The following is a 22,055-nucleotide window of genomic DNA, read 5'->3' on the forward strand; positions in this document are numbered from 1 at the left end:
CAGACTAATGACAGGCTTCCGGACTGCAGGTAGGAATCACCACTAACTTTATTTGACAGCCATGAACAAAATGTATTAATGCTCTTTTTAATATATTTTTTCATTGCCATTCTGGCAGAAATATTAGTTTATAGGGTTGGTCAAATGGATTGTGTTGTGAGACTTAAGAATTCAGTTCGCCCACATAAAGTTCTTTTCTGGACTGCAGATGTAGTCCTGCTCAAATGTTATGAAATTCTATACGAATCTCAGAACATAATGAGTTTTTACTAAATATTACTGGTATTGAACAGAAAGCTGTTAAATAGGGATTTTTTCATACTGAAGCATGGTAGGTGGTTTTCAGGATGTACTGACTCTTTGGTGTTTTTTTTTTTTTTTTTTTTTTGTTGCCACAGAGTTAAGCACCTTAAATGATGGTGAGATTCAGCTAGCTTTGCCTGGGGGAAGGGAAGGGGGAAGAGTAACAAGACTATAACTTTCAGTTCCCTGATATGATTGTACGCTACTGGACCAAAATATTCTAATTGCAGGCGTTAAAACAAAGGCTGAAGAAAATGTCTGAAACTGGTCCTCAGATGAAGACCAGTTCCATGCTCCTGAAATACTAGGATTTATAACTTGCTGAGTGTATATTCTGTATGCAAATGTATTAATAGCTTGCATACAAAAAAATCTACACATCTGTGAAGTCATGTATTATGTGAAAAATATAGCACACTTAAACATGTTGTTATGGGTAAACAAATGTCTGCCTTTCCCAGCTGTAAATATGAGCACTTGGTAGATATTAGAATACAGACAGACTCAGGAGTCAAGGTGAATAGAAGTGCTTTTATTTTTTATTTTAAGGCATGTATTTAAAAAATATTTATAAACTTGCTTGTCAAAAGACATCAAAGCCATCTGCTAAAGTAAATAGTTAAGTTTAACAGATCTCAACTTTGTACCTTGTTTTTTACAATTTCTTACGTATAACTGACATCTATACATAGTACCAATAAATATGCAGTAAACATTTTCAGTGCCTTTTTGGCATTTTGATAAAACTCTACAATCAATGAAAACATAGCTTGATTTGTACAAGAATGAGAGCATCTGGAAGCTAGTTTAGTTCATAATTCAGCAAAACCTCCCAAACCTTCCTACTTACAGCACTTAATAATATAGTATTTAATAATTTAAGACTTAATATAATATTAAATAACTTAATGACATACTATTTACAGTAACCTGGTGTTTATGGGTACTAGGCTCTAACTTGTGAGGCGATGTCTTGCATGCTATTCCAAAGGACTTGTAGTAATACTTCTAAGTCAAAATGAATTTGGAACTGCTGGTATTGATAAACTTGGCTTGTCGCTTCACTTTTGAAGAGATTCATGCCTGGCTTTGGCACCAGGTGTCAAAAAAACCTGAATCAATGGATTCTTAGCTTTGAGAACCTGTCTGACAGCTGCTGAGTGTGTTGGAAAAAATTGGCCCTTATTCAGCTGCCTGTCGATGAGCAGGGACTCTTGAAATAAAGTCTCTTCCTATGAGTGTTCCTTCCATTTACCCACTTTGTCTCCTAAGCATCTTGCAGGATGGAGCACCAACTGAGACAGTCTTCTAGCCCTGCCAGAGTGAATTCAAAGCTTCTTCCAAAAAGCTGAGTGTATTATAAGTGACTTTTGAATTTGTTCCCAGCCTGGAAAAGGGGTCTTCATGCAAGAACAAAGCTGGTGAGCAGATCTAACTGTGGTTGGGCACCTCAAGAAGTTAAACTTCCCTACTGTCCAGGGTGAATTTAATGGAATAACAAATGCATCACATGAAAGTAAGATTCTCCCTTCAATACCCATGTCCATGGATGTAGTTGATAACACCAAACCCAGTGAAGATTCTGCTCGGGCAGTAACTGTCTGGGCAGCTTTATCCAGCCTTCTTGGGAAGGGAGTGCAGTGTTGTGTGGGGGCTGGGGATAGCTGTCCCTTGCTGAGTGCTGCTATTATAATCTCACTTGCATTTAGCTAGTAAAAATTTCTTTTCATACATTCCGCTGCAGCTTTGGGAGAAAAGAAGGTCTTATCTCCACCCATTCCAGGGGATGTAGCCTTTTATAAATCTCTACCCTTGCTAGAAAGAAAACGTAGAAATTCATTAAGAATATCCAACTTTTGGATGAGAAAGGTAGGGAAAATGAAGTAAATTCCTCATGTGGAGGGAATGTACATGCCAGTGTATTTAGACCACAAAGATAGTAACTCAAGCTATTACTGCTATGCTACTGCCATTTCACTCTAAACAGAGTAAGTACAATAAACTGAGGGTATTCTGCTTAGCTCATGTTAAAGCGGGAAGTTTTTTTTTAAAAAAGGAAAAAAACACCTTTTATATTCTTCAAATCTGAGGTAGCTATTGAATTCAAAAGAAATGCACCGTTTTGTTGTGGAATTCTTATGGGGGAAAGCCTGTTTCCTACTAATTAACTCCTGGCTGCCACCTACCTAACAAAATATCTCAGGTATGTGAGTGGATGAAAGCCAGGGTAAACATGCTTCCTCCATCAGAGTTTCCAAGTGAAAACCTTACTTGAGCCAGAACACATAGCCTTTAATCAGAAATCACTTCTGAATTAACTTAGAAATGCTACTTTGTGTTCAAGCCAGGAAAATGACAAGTTGTGGAGATAAGAAATATGCCTACTGGGACAATGTTTCTGAATTTTTCTAGTGGAAAAGGAAGAGCTTGTGCTCTTGGCAGCAGAGGATTGAAAATAAAACCATCTGGGATGAGAAGTAGATATCCAATGGGTACTGCTACTACACTGAGATTAAGGACAGCAAAGCTCAGTGCAGAACAGGACCAAGGGTGCCCAGAGCTCTGTTGCTTTCACTCAAGATTTGAACCCTCACTTGTCCAACGCTTCCCAGCTGTGTTACCTCTGACAGTCAATAGCAGAGAAATTGGAAATGCTGAGTTTCTAAGCTGCTAAGGTGCTCTCATGTATAGCTGTAGTCAGGGCAAATGTTTTTTTTTTGTTTTGTTTTGTTCAGGTGATGATTTAAAAAGCTGGCTGGAATAATGTGGTTCCCATCTCCCTTGTCTGCTCAGCTTTGGGCCCTGACTCAGGACTGACAGTATGACTGTGATGCAGTTTCTGATGAGCATTGTTTTTCCACAGGGCTTTCTTCAAAATATACTAAGAAATAGCAAAGAAAAAAAAAAAAGGAACCAGCTGTTTCCCACACTGCAAAGGGGAAAAATGAATGAAAAAGAAAATCTGGTCAGCTTTTGTTTTGCCTTTCGAAAGGGAAGCCCATTACCTCCTGGGGCAAAGAAAAACGTTTGAGTTCACTCAATGTGGGTGCAGGATTGCTGACTGCAATAACAATGACTAACACACAGCAGCATGGGTGTTTAGCTGTATTAGCTGATCACCCTTATGTGTGCAGTTGAGTTAGTGTCTTTAGAAGGGGACCAGGATCAGAAGCTCTCACATTAGTTAACTTGCATTTTTATTATCATAAAACTTAGAAACAAAAAACTAAGTCTGTTCTTCTGGTAAAAGTGAACATCAGTACTGAAGCATAAGACAATATGCAATCACTTAATGAAAATACATTACAGTAGCAAAATGCTATACTGGTGCTTAATACCCAGATTTGGGCAAAAATTCTTGACGCTGTCTGATTCTTCTAAAGAACGAATTTTCTCCTCATTTCTCATCTGAAATGATGGGCCACCCAGGAGATTAATAAACACAGAGCACAGTGTGGTCAGTTATACAGAGTTCAAAAAGACAATCTTTCAAAATATGGTTTATCTGTATTGAAAATCACAAGTAATACCTTAATCCATCCCACTTGGTCTGTGCTACGCTTTGATACAGACTGGTCGCATCCCTTCCTTCTGGGGGTCTACTCAAGCTGACATCTGCTAAACTGCGATGTCCAAAATCATCTCAGCAGCCTACTGTTTGTTATTTGGGTCATGTTTTACTAAGGAACATGACCTTCAACTTTCCACCTCTAGATCCTAATCCTGCCAACATACATGTGCTGATGATGGTCTGTGAGTGCTCCTATATTTAGGGGGTTACTCCTATAATGGTGTAGTTGACGGTAAACACAGGTTACATTTACATCACTTTTAATTTGATTTTACTCCTCCCATACACCAGATAGGAAAACTGAGCTCACTTTTACAATGTCACCCATCTTAAGCACATGCTTAAGACTAAGTAAAGCGTATGTTGGTAAGATTGGAGCTGTAACCTCTATAGCTTGATTTAAATTTACTTGGATATCTATACAGAGAGAGAGTTAATGCTTATTAGTTTTTAAGGCGAAAGGAAGCAGTAGGTAAGTGAACCATTATATGAATTTGGGTTATATTTAGTATTAGCTTTTTGGAGATCAAAGAGATTGGGGAAGAACAAAAATCCAAAGAACAAAAATATTTTGACCATGCTTCATACTAAAAAATAAACATTGGAAGAAAAATGATTTTTTTTTTCTGTATAGTGCTTAAATATCTCTTTTACTGGAAAATGGAAGGGTCAAAATCCGAAATCACATAATTGTTTTAGTTCACGTAGCACAAGCTGCCTACTTGAACCCTATTCCTCCAGTTTGGAGTTTTTCTTATAACTGTTCTAGTTTCACATCCACCCAAAACAAAACATTTTCAGTCTGACCACAAACTGAAAGGTCACTTGTTCACAAGGCCTGATTTCATCATCTTCTCATTCAAGTGAAAATGCTGATGTATATGCATTTTCACATCTCCAGAAATGATTTACATTAAAGAAATGTTCTAATTCAATAAATGTGATTTTCTGAGAACACTTCTATCCTTATTTAGCTCTGGGAAAATCAGATCACTTGCAACTTGGGTTCAGTCTACTTACGATATTTCTCTTTGAGCCTGAATTGTCTTAAGCAGCTTTACCCTGAGGTTGTGCCATTGGTTTCTGTGGAATCCCTGGGTCAGAAGCAGCCCGTGTACTTGCTATTATACTTGCTAGTCACTGTTACAGAAGCATTAGCACTGTATGTGAGGGAAGAGAAGTGAAGGGGAGAAAGGGGGAACTTCCACTGGGGTAGATGTGTGCACGTTAATATGCCTGCACCACTTTAAAACAAGTAATGCCAGATAAATTACTTTATGATATATACAAAGTGTGCTACTGTGCTAAACGTGCTAGAAGCTGGTGTAAATAATGGGGTAGGAGAGCTTGCTATGGACTAAAATATTTTTGTGGTATGGCTAATGGAACAAGAGTCATACCTGCATTGTTAGAACAGCAGGTAAGTTTTTGCTTGAGAAAATTATCATCAGTGTACTGTGGACAAAAATGATGTACTTTGTTAGAGAAAGGGCTCGTTATTGCCAAAGCACTTCCTAAAACTTGTATGGAATATGCATAAATACACAAGCATGGCTATATCTGTATGTATTCCCTAGAAGTTTCTTTTTGTTATATATTAAATACTGCATGCACAATCCTGTCCTCTGGAACTCATATTTATCATATTCAGTGCAACAGTCATTAAGTGATGATGACTTCAGGTATAGTTCTTATGGAAATCTGCTCTACAAACCTATCAGGATTGCCCTATGGCCTCAGAAGAATGCTATGTTATCTCACTTGTAGAAGTAAAGAGCTTTCTGAATATCTGTAACTTAGTACAGCTAGAATTTGCATTCCGATTTTCTCCAAGGATACATCAAATTCATCCTCTATAACTTCATAAAAGCTTTCCCACGTAGTTGCTGAGAATCACCTGTCCTGGAGAGGTTGCTTAAGTCTCCTCTTTATGACATATGCCATGTTCTTTGCTGTGCTAGTCACATTAAGTGCCTCCATGTGGTGGTCTGCAAGACCTGCAAATGTCATGTTTTCATGAATTTGGATCATATTTTGGGCACACAACAAAGGGATCAGCAGCTCAGAAGGACTCGGTGTGGGGTGCTGAGAGAATGTTTGAGAAAATCTAAGAAATGGCAAGTCTTAGGGTTTCCCTAAGAACATCCTTTTCCTGAACTTGCGATCTCACCACATTTTTTGATGGTACGAAGCGAAAAATGGGATTTCTGAGCAGTAGGAACAGCCCTGCCAAGGTGGTGAATGATGAGTTGCCCTTTCTGAGAAATAACAACTAGATTGTATGCTAGGTGCTGAGTAGATACATATGGAGTAACTCCTCTTGTCTCCAAGAGGTAGTTTTAGCATAAGAGACTGAACAGATGAAGGAAACATAGCAATAAGTGTTTAAAAATGGAAGCGAATCTAGCTAATAAAAGAATTACAGGATATTTTGGCCAAGAGCATTTGCAGCTACTAGCAGGTACACCACCTTCACTTTCTGATGTCTTGATCTATTTTCAAATAGCAGTTTTCTGACATGATTATAAGAGAGAAGTGTGTGGAAATTTAGATTTGGGCAAAGGGGTGTATTTATACTTAATGGATAGAGCCAAGAAAGAAGGAAGGTGCCTGAGGGAGACACGGATCAAGAGGACAGCTGGGATGTGGGTGTGGGGAAAGTGAAGACTTTGACAAGTCAAAGAAAGGATGAGAAGCTGAACTCTAAGGAAGTTTTGATGCAGCAGCAATGTCAAGGTGTCCTAGGTGGGCTATACTGCATAGTGGACCAACATCTGATGCCTAGACTTGAGGAGCAGAAAGCAAGAAAGACATCCGCTGAGGAAAGAAGAGCAAGGCAAGATGCCAACATCCTAGCTTTTAATACTGTGTATTTCAGTACTGTGCTTAATACTGCCTCAGTGTAGATAAAACAGTGAAGGGTGACTGAGAACCTACTATGGGACCAAGGCACTGCAGAATAGGGAAGGATGGTCAAAAAGCTTGCTTTTCTGAGATAATTTAACTAGATAAAAGATCTGCCAGGATTAAGAAGCATAGTGGTGTTGTTAGCCCAGAAGTGCTTATACCCAGGCTATGAAGAGGTAGAGACCCAGATATTGGTTGGATTTCTCACCTCTCTGCCTCTCTCTTCCCTTTGTACCCTAATCTGCTTGGCCCTTCTCTGTGCTTCAGTTGTGTTTTGCCTTCTCATCTCAAACAGATCTTTATATAGCAATAAATTGTCTCTGCTTGGAAGAGGCTTGCTGTGGCCAAAGCAGCCCACTGCTGGTCAGGCTGCAGTGTCGCACGTGGTCTTTTGTAGCTGGGCTGTCTCTGCCAGAGAGCTCCTCTGCCCACTCAAGCTGTTCAGCTGCAAGCCCCTGTCTCCAGTCCTGTGGGTCCCCTGGCCTTGGTGCCTGTGTGGCACTAACAGCCTGCTATTGGGCCCCACCATGGCTTTGGGTGGAAACAATAGCTAGGGAATCACGCCTTGCTCTCACTTCCGCCCAAGAAGTAGAAAACAGAGGGAGCCTGATGAGGTAAGGAGAAAAAAAAAAAAAAAAAAGAGCTGCAGTGAGCAAAGCCTGGCCACTGGCCAGCCCCTGCAGAACAGCTGCATGGTAGGTGCTTAGGTGTGAGACCTCCGGACAGTTAAGAGTGTGAAGCCTGCATCTACTGGAATACGACCTGAGTCATTGTCAGTGATGTATTTATTGTGGGAGGAGAAGGAAAGCTGTGGAATTTCCCTGAGAGACAGCAAGGCCCATGAAAAAAAGTAAGTGTGAGATGGGAAGTGAGTGCTCCTGAGATCTGCACCTGGCTGTGGCACACCATGACCTTCTCTTTAGATCCGAGAACCTTTTGTATGGGCAGCTGGTTGGCAGCCCTCACCCAGGCAAAGGCTGGGGAGTCCTTTGAGTTTTCCAGACTGCTGTAGCAGTGGTTGCAAGGGGGAGAGCACCAAAGCAGTGATTTTTTTAGTTGCACTTGCTTTCAATTAAACGGATTGGAAAACCAGCTATTGCAGAATGTTTCTCTTGAAATTTCAGTGGTTGATTTTCAATAGTGCAGAAAATTTTGTTGCGTGCCTCTGCTTTGTTTTTTTCTGTTTTCCTAATGTTAGGATCTGACAGGGGGATTCCACTGTCATGCTGAAACAGAAAGCATTTCTGCGTTTTCCCTAGAAGTTTTACATAAAGGCCTAAGCCTACATATTGACTTACATAACTGTAAACAATTTCCTGGAAAAAAAAAAAATCAGGTAGCTTCTGCAAAACGCAATATAATTTTAATCTACTTTACAGGGAAGTTGGAAGGGATTAATTAAGCAGTTAATGATTAATGTGGGTTTTATATTAGTGCAAAGTACTGATCAAATCTATTTGTAAGGAAATGTTAAAAAATAATTACCTTTTAGAGCTGAGAGTCTAAAGTGAGGTAATGCAAAACTATACTAGAAGTGCTGGGGAAAGTTTAAAATGCTTTTTTTTTTTTTTTTTTTTTGAGATGAGGAAATTATATATTAGAAGAGGAGTTAGTGATGCAGCCTAGCTGTAGTATTCAGGATAAATAGGCCTGTCCCACACATATAACAGGTCCCTCCCAAGCAATCAAAGTTTTGAAGAGCTCTTAGCTTTTGCTTTCAAAACCTTCTATTTTCCTCTAGCCTGACTTGCATTTTTCTGGAGTTTTTTGCTTTGTTTCAATTCAGCCTGTGGCTTCAGCTTTCCCTACCCCATAATTTAAGGCTGCAGAGAGTGCTGCAGGTGAGTGACAGTACAAAAGGAGCACAGAGACCAGCACCCTGACGTGCCCTCACCAAACCAGAGTCCTGCAGGGCCATGTCAACCCCCACCAGCTGCTGCCAGAGACCTACAGTAAAAAGGCACCGAAGAAGGTTTTGTGCTCCTTAGTGTAATCCACCAGCTTAATGTCGCTAACATTGACCATCAGCTTGTCTCCTACTTCTAAGGAGACCACAGCTCCCAGATAAATGGGCTGGAACCAGCTGTTCCCTTCTTCACGGAGGGTCTTGGTGCTGGTCAGCAGCTGGGTGGGCTCGGGGTAGCTGTCGGTGACTTTGGTGATGATGGCCGTGACAGAATTTGCTTTCCCTGAACTTTCAATGTGCCCTCGGAAAGTGACCTGAGCATAGACATAGTAGTCCCCAGACACAGGTATCACCAGTGAGTTGCTGAAATAACTCAGGTTGTTCTTGGTAAAGGCCAAGCCTCGCTTGTCTTCCCACTGCAGGATTGGCAGGTGGTTTCCCATGGTGCTGGCAAAATCTTGTTTCTTCACTGTGGGACAAAGAGAGAGGGAGAAGAGATGGGTTACTTTGCATCCTGCTGAATGTGCTAACGGATCTCTACTCCAAAGGCGAATTAAAACACCAGGAGAGAAACCTTCTTATTTTACAGCTAGAAAGCTGAGACAAAGTTGGCTGCAGGCCAACCGGCAAGTGGCATTTTTGGAGCATGCCTGGCAGTGTTCGGATCTGAGCCATCAGGAGCCAAAACTGGAAAACCTCAGCCAGAGCAGGTTGCAGCAGGGCTAGGCTACAACTGGACACCCTAGGTGGTGTGACAAGGCCATCCTTCCCGAAGGCTGAATCTCACAGCACCATGGGGAAGTACAGATGGCTTTACCCCACAGTTCTGAGTATAAACCTTGTCCTGAAGTGAAAGCAATGCTGGGGAGTTGTACAGATCTGTGCTGCAATGGTTCACACCTGTACATCTTGGTTCAGGGCACTAGTAAGAGGCATTAGAGTAATGTTTTCTTGAGTTTCAGTGGACTGAAGTTATGTTTATGCCACCATAGTGCTAATGCAGGATAACAGATGCTATTTGCTTGCAAAAGTTTCACAACAGTCAGCACGATCTGTCATTGAGCACTGAGACCCTTGAACTTTTCCTGCCAAGTTGCTTTTGGTTAGCCCTTGCACCCAGCTTTCCTTGTGGGTGTTCACACCAAGATCTTTTGCTGTACAACTGCCTTTCATTTACTGGTGCCCTTTGATTTTACCATAAAACTAGAATACCCCAATGTGCTTTAAAAAGACCAGTTTCAAAGTAACACTTTATATTAAAACCCAGTTTTATCTCAGTGTTTTGAAAATGTTTTGATGGAGCAAAACACTAAGCTTGATGTTATCTTCAGCTTTATTTCTTACTTAACTGCCAGACCGTTTTGTTTGTTTTTTTAACAGAACTCTAATCCAGGCCCTAGCATTGGTCTGATCCAAGCAGAGGCTGAGGATGCTCCTCAGGTTGCAGAGGCTTTTGGGAAGAATCAGGGAGCTGCTGCCCTCTTCCCTTCACCTCTCCTCTGCTGCTCTGACTTTATTCACATGACAGTCAGCAAAACAAGCCTTAGGACTTATTCCTTCTGCACAGCAGCAAAAGAGTTTTCTCTGCCCTTAACCAACTGCCACATAAAATTGTTGTGCTAAAACAGCAGCTGAGGTGGTGAAGAGCATACATGCTGCGGAGATTCTGCTAGGTGTTAGAGCAAACCTGGAAAGTTGATGTTAAACAGCGAGAAAGACTGAGTCAACTGATTTCCAGGAAACCAATCCTTTTTCTTTTTCATGAACTTAGGTTAATGTTTAAACTTGATTTTGATTCAGTGTTTGGGGAAGAGGTGTGTGCATGGGCAGGGAGGCAAGATGAATGCAGGTAAGGGAGAGCTTTGAAGTGCTTGGCAATGACCTTTAGGTTTACCCTGGGTGACATGAGATTCAGGAAAATGAATATGCTCAGTCCCATGGCATCCTTTTTTTCTGGCAATAGATAACCAACGAGGAGACAAGCAGATGTTAGAAGTGCAATTTCTTGCATATTCTTCAAGTATACCAACAAAATAATGGCATTTTTTTTTTCTCAGCCTGCCTGTCAGCGCTGCTGAAGAATTATATCTGTCTATTTTTACCCAGGAGGCAAAGCTCATGAAGAGAGTATTTCTGTATGGGAAGGCAATAGACAGGGATTGTGACAGCAAGCCAAGCTAAAATATAGAAGTATTATAAGGACTATGAGGCTTACAGCCAACAAAGCGTTGCCTGATACACAAAGAGGAGTAAAGGAAAGTGAAAGTATTTGTGGTCTGCCTTCATCCTCCTCTACCTTCATCTCATAGCCTCGGGTGCCTGTGCAGGGACTGGGCTGCATCCTGGCAAAAACTAAAGTAGCAGTTGGGTCACGCTGATTACAACAGCTTGGGGTAAGACCTCTCAGAGTTGAGGTGGTAACAGAGGGAAGCTTGTTTGAGGTAGAGGATCAGAAAATTTCCCAAAAATGTCCTGGGCTCTTTTCCATCTTTTGAAGTTTGTGGGAAAATTGCGGAGAAGCTTCATGAGATTTTTTTTTGTTGTTGTTGTGTACAATGACGCACTTAAAATGTCAGTGACACTTAATTCTTCAATGTTTTTAAATAACTAAAAGGCAACTCGAAGTACATGATTTCATAACTTCTAGAATTAGGCAACTCTAAGTTTTGTAGCTATAACCTTCCTTTTAGGCTAGTGCTCACTGCAATGATGCTCTGTTTCCATGTTGGTTATTTTTTTCTATGCTTTAGAGATATGCCAAGAGGAAAAAATGCATGTTCAAATGCCTTTGAATATGGTATAACTTCTTTTCTAGCAGTATTTTTACTTCTCATTGATTTATTTCTTAAATATATGGAGCTGCACTTTCAGCAAATATACATATTACACTAATCCTCAAAGTAAATAAAATCTGCTTTTAGTAAGGGATTCATTGCTACAGCTCCTTCAAGTTTCCTCTGCATTTTTAATTTCTGGTATCACTTACGTGCCAGATTTCTTCTCTTTTCCAAAGATCCCTTTCAGTTTAGTTTCTTGTTGGGGAATCCCCATTGCTTAGCAGCTCTTGGGTGCATGTTGGTGAACTTGTGGGGTTTCTACAATTCATGGCCCTCACTGGTGTGATGGCCTAATACTGTCAGCTGTATTATAAGAGAGATGAGGGGCTGAGTCTCCTGTGGAGTACAGCTTTGTGTGGCATGTACTGCAAAGTGCAATGGCTGCAGAGTCACTGTTGCTCAAGATCATGCCCTGGGAGTTTAATTACTATTCTTAGAAGGTTCGTCAACCAAGTTGAACCAGAAAGTGTTTTTCTACCCAGATTTAGTGGAGTGCTTATTATAATTAGCATCAAGATAAATGCCACCCAGGTACTTGATGGGGTTTCTGCAACATGCTGCATCCAGCTGTGCTCCAGGCTGGTGACAAGGAGGAATAGGCATTGGTCTGCATCTTTCCCTCTATGCTGACCGTGCCATTCTTTACTAGCTACAGCCACCAGGGAGATGAGATGTCAGTGTCATGATAGGTTCAACATGCTCGATATGTGTTAAAAAGGCCAAGAGCAGGTGGAGAAATTTTCATAAAGGAACAGAGACCAAAACATTGAGTCATCCTGCTACTGTTAATTCAGTGGTGCATTCCCATACTAAGTACTCCAGCTAGTTCTCATTCCCCTCGCTCCTCTGTTCTCACCTTCATAATATATGTTCCTAGATCTAGAAGGAGACAGAGAGGAGCAGATAGGGATCTGGAAGAGATTTCCTGTGAGGGAGAGTACCTAGTCTACTATTTTCACTGTGCAGATGGTGCCTGTTTTGGTGGAATGTAGGAAATATCTAAAGAATAATTATTCCTTTTTTGCTTTCTATGCACAAGTCAGTCACAGGTCCTGAGAAGCAAAGAGCAGGATGACACCCAAGAAGTTACTATAGAACCAGTTTAGAATAGCACAGCTTTCTGACTATGGTGCACCACTAAGTTTGGGAAGTCACTGCTTACAGGGTGTGGAGAAGCCCCAAAATATGCCAGGGCTCAACAGGGTGCCCAGAGGAGCTGTGGGTGCCCCATCCCTGGCAGTGCCCTAGGCCAGGATGGATGGAGCTGGGGGGCAGCTTGGGCTGGTGGGAGGGATTAGATGGGTTTGGGCTTAGATGGGCTTTAAAGGTTCCTTCTAACACAAACCATTCTGAGACTCAAAAAAAAAAAAAAAAGAAAAAAAAAGCTTAAAGACAAGTTCATGGAAGTCTGGTTTCCTGATGGCTATGTAGCACAGCAGCCTAGGTCCCGGACTCCATTTTGCACAGAAAAGGAGTGAGAAAAACATCTCAGCTTTTTCCTTCTCATGGCTAACAGTGATGGGGCTGAAACAGCAGGCTGGGGTGGACAGGCAGCATCCCTGGGGCACTGCTTGGGAATGATGGTGAAGGAGTTCTTACAAATGGGAGGCCTGAGGAAATTTGTAGTAAACTGTTGGGTGCTTCCCTGTGACAAGAGGACTTTTGTGCAACCCAGGGAAGTTCCTGTCAGCAGCGCAGCGCTTTGGCTGCAGCTCTGAGTCAGCCACCCCGGGAGCTTTTGGGTCTCAGTCATGTGGCAACTTGGGAAATGGGGGAACCTCTGTTAGCAGATGTGGTCCTTCTGCTCCTGCCAGCTTGCATTTACGCAAGGATGTTCTTTGAGCAAGGACAGGCCCATTTGGATGTTCTAGCAACCTGCGTGAGGAAGGAGATGGGACTGAGGGTGTGCATTAGGAAGGAATTTGTGGATTAGTGAAAGTAAACAATGCCAGGGAAAAACTGAGCCCTGAAGCACTAGTTGCTTCAACCCCATATGTAAATTTGTGTGAAGCTTCATGCAGCTTCTTGCGTGGTTCAGGTTACTGCGGTGCTCCCCTGGGACAGCACACAGGGTGCTGGGGAAGCCTCTGCAATGCAAATTGCCTTAGTGGACAGATGGGAGAAGCTCAGAGCTGCTGGGGGGCCCTTCAGCACTCCGTCCCATCCAGATGGGAATCTGCCGTGAACCTGTTCCCCTTCTGGTAATCCCTAAATTTTCCAGGAAGGTGGAGCTGGTGGGAGGGGGGAGGGCTCAGGACAGCAGCCTTGGTGCGATGAGAGCCCCAGCTCCGTGGTGAGATCACCCACCCCCCCCCTCCCATGGCAGCGCTTTGCGAGGGCGTTTTCCTGTCACGTACGGGCTCAGAGGGGTTCAGCTGGGCACAGCTCTTCCCTTGCTTGCTCCAACGTGTTAGAGATGATCACACCAAAAAGAGGCAGCTATTTCATAGGAACGTAGTGTGTGTGGCTTCAGTCAGGGCTTGCAAAAATAGGGGCCCTAAAACTGGACTTATTGACCTCATTTGGCTTTGAAACTGGTAGTTCTTCCTAAATCACAGCTCATTGGGCTCCTTTCCGAAGAAAGTGGGCACTCATGCTTGGTTTCAGGGGCCTGAGCACTCACTCGGTGGCAGCAACCACCAGGAGAAGTGGTACTGGTCCCAGAGGCACTGGCTGCCTCTCCTCTGTGGACCCTTCCCTATGCACACCGCTTTGTTAAATCTGCAGCGCTGAGCGAGGCAAAGTCGATGACTATTTCTCCCCTGCTTCTTACAACACCTGATCCTATCAGAGCCGTATTAACTGAGGTTTTTGCACTGCAACAGCTGTAAGGCCCGAGGGGAACGCTTTGGTATTGAACAAGCATTACCTGTCAGGTGCGCTCTTGGCTTCTCTGCACTGGGAATTGTATCTGTAACTGAAGGGAAAAGAGAAAAAAAAAAGGGTTAAGTGAGTGGAGGGGGAGTGCTCCTCTGCTTGGCTGGGCACAGGGTGTGCATGGGCTCCAAATCTGCATTTTTACTCTCTGGGGGAGTTGTACTGGTCCCAGTGAGCTGCTGGGGAGGTGTGGGCCCATGCTGGGATGGGGACAGAAATGCTTGTCCGTCACTACAGCCCCGGCTGTCCCCCATCTCCCTGCCTCCTGTGGCTTATTCTGCCCTGCCTAGTGTGGATCTGGGCCATGAGCGTGGGTGGGGAGGTGTCGGCACTGGGCGCAGAGGCAGCAATTGCAAAACCTCAGTAAACAAAGGTGCCGGGGATGGGAAAGGGACAGCAAACTTACCAGTCTTTAGTGCCCGCTGCTTCAGAAAGTGAGAGCCCCGCTCGTCTGCGACCTACGGGAGAGAAGTGCAAATGGTTACCTCCAGGGCTCCTCCACAAGGGTCCGGTTTGTGATATCCCAGAAAACGTGGGATGGTACACTGATATCTTCCACCTCAGCTACAACTTTTAAGTAAAAGGACAAGTCCCAACAAAGCTTTGCCTCATTGCAAGAGTTTTTTTTTTTTTTTTTTTTTTTTTTTTACTGTTTGTTTGAAACCACCCACATCTTAGAAAAGGTGCCAGGGACAGGAGCTGGGCTCCTGTGATGGCTGGGTTTCACTCCAGCCTTGTTCATGGGCTGGATGAGCCCATGGCAGTGCTGGGGCAGAGGCCATTGCTAACTCTCCTGTGCGACCACGTGTCCACCCAGCACTGCTGCTTGGTGACTCCTGTCTCCATGCATGCAGCAAAACAGAGCAAGCAGAGCAATGTCAGACATTCTTCCCTTCTTCCCTGCTTTACATCTCAGCAGGGCTGAGTAAATTGCATCCAAAACGCCAGCAAAGAAAGTGAGAGGTGTACTAGCTACAGACCTGCTGCTTCCCCTGCATCCCTTTCTGAGTTATTTCAGACTGTAAGTCTATCACTTAGGTCTGCCTTGAAATCTTGGGAGCCCCAGGGCAAGGCAGGCTGTTTCATGTTCGCTTGCATCTTACGTGTAAATGTTCCTCTAGCACTGAGCACCAGCATATTTATGACCCATCCCTGTCATAACAGGGCCTGTACCAAGCGGTGCTGACATTTGGGTCAAGCAGCAAAAAAGGGCCAGCCACTGGCTCCATGCCATGCGCCTCCGGGTGGCTCCCGAGTTATCCTGCATGGCCCGTGGCTCCTTGCCAGGAGCAAGCCCTGCTATTGCAGCCTGAACCCAGCATGCTGCAGGGGGAAGGAAGGAGCTGTGGGATGCTGACACTGGATGTGGCCTCCCCGTGGCATGGGGAGCATCTTCCCTTGTGCTTGTGCCAGGCACAGTGCTTGGTAGGAAGATGCTGGCAGTGCGGCTGCAGGTAGCTGGTGGTTGGGGATATGCAGCCAGCTCGGGGCTGCCTGGTGAGGTATGGTGTGTGTCAGGGATGGCTGCAATGAATTTAATGGGTACTGCAAGCTGCCACTGACCGGCTTGCAACAGACGGTGTGATGCGCATTGGTCAAAAACCAGGCTGAAATAATATCAGCATGTAGGTGCTGAAGTTGTCACCTGGTGGCTGCATCTCACACAGCTCCAAGTATTGCAGGAGAAGTTGAAAATGCATAATTTACACAGGTTATGGCAAGGAGAGTATGTGAGGGGAAGAATCAGGTCATATGGGACTGCTGGCTGCTCTGGTGAGCCTGAAGATACTTCACCAGCAGTGAGCAGCCGTGTGCTGCTGCAGAAAAACATCATTTCTGAAATAATGGCTCCAGTGTGTTGGAAAAAAAATGGAGAAGGAAAAATATCTTTTTTTTTTTTTTTTTGCCCTCCCTTTCTGCTGTGAACACATACACACAGAGCCCAGGCACAGGCTGCCCTGCAGGAAAGGTCATCTAGGAGAGAGGCTGAGAGAGAGAGAGAAAGATGGGTGATGGCTGAGAGAGGAATGGTGCTGAGGTGTCTGAGCCTCTCATTATCACCGATGACTTTCTCTGAGGTCCTGCCTGCTTGCTGTGGTGTCTGAACGCAACTGATGGGACTCAGTCAGAGCAAGGTGACTGTCCTTCCCCTGGTGAGAAGCACAAGGTCGTGTCGAGGATTTCCCTCAAACATCCCCTTTGCTTTCCACCAGATGCCTATGTGTATATTTGCAGCTTTATTTATGTGGCCCTTCCTATATATTTACCAAGTTACATATTTCCTAACAATGCTAAGTACCACAAAGAGCTATAAATCAATCACAAACCTATGTTTAATCATCTAACTTCAGTGGGACTGGTTATTTAAAGCCCAACTTCTGCCGAAGTAGTTTATATACGCACAGCGTTGCAATACAAGCAGAAATGATGGGGAAGTGGGAAGGATCTCAAGAAGAATCCTGCTGCTTTATCAAAAATGCTCAATTTACTTGTTTCCAAAGAACACCGAGTGAATAGTCCTCACGGAGCAGCTGCTTTTCTACATGCTAAGGGACAGCGCATTACATTACATAAGCAGGGTATTACAGGGTGTGAATTATTCTTTTATGTGGCAAAGGTAGTTTTTTTTTTTTTTTTTTTTTTTTTTTCCTGATTGTGCTGGTTGATTGGGATACAACTCTTCTAAACTTTCAAAGAAGAATACTTCAGTACCAGAAAATGCCACATAATGGTATTAATAATATTTGTCCTAAAGATGTACATTGATGGTGTAGTTGAGGTGCATAAAGAGCATTCAGGATGAATGAAATGAGGGAGAGCCAAGCAGCATGAGATAGTACAGAAATCATTTACACAATTAGATTTTTTCTCTATTTTCCCTTATTGCTTAGCTGTGATTCTGAAAAGTTCAGACCATGGCCTCAGTTTTCCCTTCAGTTACTCCAGAGAGATTGTAGCCAGTGCCAAGTGACTTTGAAAATCCTACCCTACAGCTGACATGGGGACAAAGGATTTCTCCAGCAGCTCTGCTTACCCTGAAGACTGCAGTATACAACACACTGCTCTATTGCTTTGATACCAAGAGTGTCCAAAAGCCCCAGTGCATCTACATCCATGTCTCGCTAAAGCCAAGGAGAAGGACCAAACATCCCCTGAGCACGTGCTTTGCCTCTCGTACCTCAAGGAGGGGCTGGGGTTGTCCAGGGGAACTGCCTGGGAAAAGCAGCTTGGTGCTGGAGGCAGGGGGATTAATAAGCAAAATCCCCCCCCTGCCTCCCCAGGCTCCTTCACCGCTCTGTTTTTAGCACAAGATGCTAATTTACAGGCAGGTCTCTGCAGGGCATGCACGGTACCTGCACCCCCAATTTTGTTTGCTCCAGGGGTGCTGCATGACCTGGACAAGATATGTCTGGTCCCCTGCTGCTGAAAGCTGCCCTTGGTGGGAGCTTTTTGGCAGGGCCATGGCATGTGCTGACATCTCTGTCCATGAAGCATGAAGCAGCACTTTCCCGATATTTGGAAGGGCAGTCCTGCACACGTAGGACTGGATGCAGTGCTCCCTGCTGCTCCCCAAACACCTCCCCATCCCTAAGGATCAGGAAGCCATTTGGGGGTCTCATTCCCATTTGGACAGGCCACGAGGGCTTCTGGCTCTGCACAGGTTATAGTTCTGCCTGTCTCATCTAAGCATTGCTGCTGTATCCTTTTGTACTGCAGGAGGGAGATCTAGGTGGAGCTGCTAAGACTTTAAAGTCCCTCCCATCCTGTGGCACCTCCCGTCTCCATTGCAAGGCTGACATGGCACACGCATTCATGTGCAACCCGTAGGACTGTTTCTGGATTGAGTTTCCCATTTCACTGCTTGTGGCCCTGCCATGCGAAGGATGCCACCAACAGAAGCCCAAGTACCAACATCTGCAGGTCAGGACTTGACTCTCTGCGTTATGGGGCTAGCAGAGTGAGTTGCTAAGACAGATGGAGATACTTTCCTGGCTGCTTTGTTCTTCCCCTTGGTGGATCTGTGCACTCAGGCTGAAATTTGACTTCCCTTTTACAGATTTCCTGCTAATAGCCCAAGCCATGTGTCATTGCTTAAAGATCTCTTTCCTCACCTCGCTCTGTCTTGAAACACGAAAGAAAGTGATTTGTACTTCCAAAAGGGAAGCTGTGTAGTGAGCCTGGAAGGTGTCCAGGGAAGCCAGCATCAAGGCGTCAATTATTCATGCAAGACGCAACATACCACAAGAAAGAGAGAGCCAGTGGTTAACACATGTTGCTGTAATGACATAATTTGCCCTGCTCTTTCCTGAAAGAGGCATTTCCAGAGGAAAAGGTGAGTTTATGCCCCTTCTGAGGAGTATGTGACAGCATGTGCCCCCACACAGAAGCTGAGATGAGCAAACCGTCGTACCCCGCAGGCAAACTGAAGAGGCACACCCCTGTTGCACAACCCTTCTCATCCTCCTTGCTCCAGGAAGGACGGGTTCAGGGATTTACTACGTTTGCTTCTCACCTGCCTGGCTGCACCAGTGCCTCCCAGGAGTTGCTGGGGCCAAGTCCCTCCTGCTGCCCCGGGCTGGCCCAAGTGCAGGAGGAAGGGAAAATCTGGCAGGTGCAGGCTGAGCTCTGGGCCTGGGGCAACAAGAGGGCTCCTCCTGTGAGCTCAGTGCTGCAAGGGACAGTGAGTCAACCCACATCTGGTGCAAACTGGGACCGGTCCACCTGCTCCCAGTATGCCCAGGACACCCGCACCCAAAAGCTGTGTGCAGAGAGCTCCAACATGCATGCCTGGTCCCAGACAAGTTCTTCTGGCCCAGGATATCAAGGGTGTGTATGAAGAAGGCATCCTTTAACCATGTGGTTCACACTCTTCAAATGCAGATGGAAACGCAAAAAGATGTGATCCTGAGAGCCTATACACCCAGAAACTCTCCCCTGGACTGAGCTGGGCTGTGCTGAGCTGCAGGACTGAGCGCCTGTACTCAGCCCACAGCATGGCTCTTAGGGGGATTAACAGCAAACTCCGCAGGCAGACAAATCCACCCAGCTGCGCTCTGTTGCTGGACAACACTGGTGACACTGTCAGTGATCCTTGGAGTGAATGAAATAGGCAGCAAAGGCAGGATCCTATGGAATTGCAGCTAGGCACTCCACCCACTTGGCTTGGCACAAGCGCTGTGGGCAGGCAGCCAGCCCTGATGATTTTCCCTCCCTCAGTAGGACACGCAGCGGCTGTAACTCATCTGATCACCTCGTTACATCACTGTGGGAATACTATGCACTAACAAGTCAGTGTAGATGCACGGAAGTACATGCTCGTGTAATCCAGGCTAGAGCAAATCTAATGGTTTATATTGCGCTTTTCCTCTTTAGAAGCCAAACCCGGTCGCAAATATTTTTCTCCACCAACTCTGCCAGCAAGGTTAACAGCCAGGAACACGTTAGTCCTATCAAACAGCTAGCATTATACTATTTCTTTTTACAATTGTTTCAAGAATGGAACTTTCTGCTTGGTACTGGAGAACCTCAGAGGATGGGAACAGAAAGAGCAATGAGACCGTCCGAAATGCCTTTTCACTCCGTGTGTACCCGCTCCAACTGGCCTAAATAATAGCGAGGATAGCGCAGCAGCATGTACATGTGCAAGAAATCAGTAAATTTAGCTGTCTGATGTACTATGCAGGGCTGTCATACTTCCTTTCAGCTGTGCCTGAAGTTACAACTGGGTAACGTGGATGGACTCAGGAGCTGGCTCTGTTTGGGTGTGAGATGCCGGCCGTGCAGACTTGGGGTCAAAGCAGGGCTAGTGCTGCTCTGTGCAGCCGAGCACGCACATGCGTGCAGCTACAGACACAGCTGACAGACTGTCCAAACATCTGCAGGCAAAATGTTTCCTACATCTGAAGTTCGCTCTTAAGGCCGCTTACTAACACTGTTTTCTTTTGCTGTTCCATAAGTATACATACATGACAAGCAGGCTAATTAGGTGGGGAAATTCAGACCTGAAGTTAAAATTCCTTTAAACCTTAATTCTTCAGACCCAAATGCACAACTCTTCCTCCTGGCATGGGGCAGTCCTGCTGGATTCATAGCCTGCAGTGGGTATAGACACTTGCAGGCTAACATAAGCAGGAGTGGGGCAGCACAGGAGAGCATTAGAAGTGACCACACCAGCCAGCCTGTATTGCTAGGAGCAAAGAGTTTAGCTGTCTGTCAAAGAAAAAGAGCTCAGAAGTTCCCTGGATACAGAGAAAGCTTTGATGGAGAGTAAAAAAGTGGGATGCAAGCTTTAGGATCAGACTGTAGTTGTCCCAAATCTTATCTCTGTAGGAGTTTGCATTGATAATACAGGACAGCCCCAGCTGTCTGCCCGATCATGTACACATGCACTGACCCACTGACATCAGCAGCACGCTCAGCAGATGTTTGCTGGAACAGGACATGGTAGGGGAAGTCTCAGAGCTAATCCAAAAGAAAGGTGGAAAATGAGCCGTAGTATCAAAATCGGGCTGAAATCAGTGGAGAGACAAATTTCTATCAACTAGAGCTTTCTCTTAAGCATTTTCTGCAACACGCCAGTAAAAGTTTTAAAGGTGTACGTTGTGCTGTGACCTTAGTGAAATTACGACAAGAGGAACAGAAACCGTTAGTTAAAAAGACCGAACGATCGTAAGAGTTGTCCCTGGCAGACTGTCTCTGACTAAGGAAGGTGGAAGGTATCGGTGAACTTCTTGCCTTCCCTTAAACACGAGAAACTCATAAAGAGAGAAGAAGAACCAGAAAAACAAATAAGCAAACAATGGGGGAAGGGGAACGCCACGCTCCCCTCCTCGCAGGGCAGCAGGTCCGATGCACGGCAGAGCCTTACCTGGCCAGAGCAGGAGGTGGGGGCTCGGAGATTTCCAACCAGCAGGTAGGCGGTGGGCAATGCCAGCAGCAGCACGGCCAGCAGGCACAGCAGCACGGCGCATCGTATCCTCCTCAAGTCCTCCTTGAGGTGCATCCTGGAGGCTTGGCCGATCACTGGAGCCTCCTCCTCCAGGGTTATCTCAGCCCCGCGGTCCATGCCGGCGCTTGACGTGTGAGCTGCCGCTGAGCCTGGCTGGGAGCTGGCAACGGCAAAATCTCCTCTGGCTTCTGCCCTGCATGGAGACCCCCATTAAATAAGAGCTGCCCCGAGTGTGGGAAGGCACCGACACACGCACACCCTCCCTCCCGAGGAATGCACCGCCTACAATAGAAACCTAGCTCAGGGAAGGGAGCACCGCGGCTCATCGAGCTCCCCGAGGTGCCTGCTGCCTGCCTCCCTCTGCCTTTTTTTCCCCTCGCGTGTAGGAGGAAGCTAGGAAAGTCCCAGTGGGTGGAACCAGGATAAACTCTGCTGCTGGGCTGGATGAGCTTGAAAACTTTTCCGTGTGGCAAAGGGAACGTGAAACCAATGGGAGTGAAAGTGAGAAGCAAAGGGGGGGCGCGAGGGCGAGTGGCCACAGCGCCACAGTTTCAGCGTGGCCTCAGGACAAAAGGGACTTTTAGGGAAGGTGAGCAGGCTGCAAGTGACACCCAGGAGTCTGTTTCTCTGAGATGTCACTTTGTTCCCACATAATAGGACGTAAAGCAGGCTGCACAATGAGTACCTTTTGCACCAAGCAGCCCG

General features: G+C 45.1%; 1 protein-coding gene across 3 annotated transcripts; it reads right to left on the bottom strand.

Moving 5' to 3' along the window:
• Nucleotides 1-828: 828 nt before the first annotated feature.
• Nucleotides 829-21,685, bottom strand: TNFSF15 (TNF superfamily member 15). 3 transcript variants are annotated; one of them, XM_082775481.1, is made up of 5 exons: nt 21,646-21,685; nt 21,270-21,543; nt 14,808-14,859; nt 14,394-14,441; nt 829-9,156 (listed from the first exon to the last, which is right to left on the bottom strand). In XM_082775481.1, exons 2-5 carry the CDS (start codon nt 21,465-21,467, stop codon nt 8,729-8,731), a joined length of 726 nt encoding a protein of 241 aa, XP_082631607.1. In that variant the 5' UTR covers nt 21,468-21,543; nt 21,646-21,685; the 3' UTR covers nt 829-8,728. The 3 variants fall into 3 exon arrangements, with proteins under 3 accessions (XP_082631607.1, XP_082631606.1, XP_082631608.1); XM_082775480.1 differs by having other exon boundaries at nt 21,270-21,672; XM_082775482.1 differs by lacking the exon at nt 14,394-14,441 and having other exon boundaries at nt 21,270-21,672.
• Nucleotides 21,686-22,055: the final 370 nt, after the last annotated feature.

This window comes from Aythya marila (genome assembly GCF_965140915.1).
Source record: "Aythya marila genome assembly, chromosome: 19".
NCBI classification, from domain to species: domain Eukaryota; kingdom Metazoa; phylum Chordata; class Aves; order Anseriformes; family Anatidae; genus Aythya; species Aythya marila.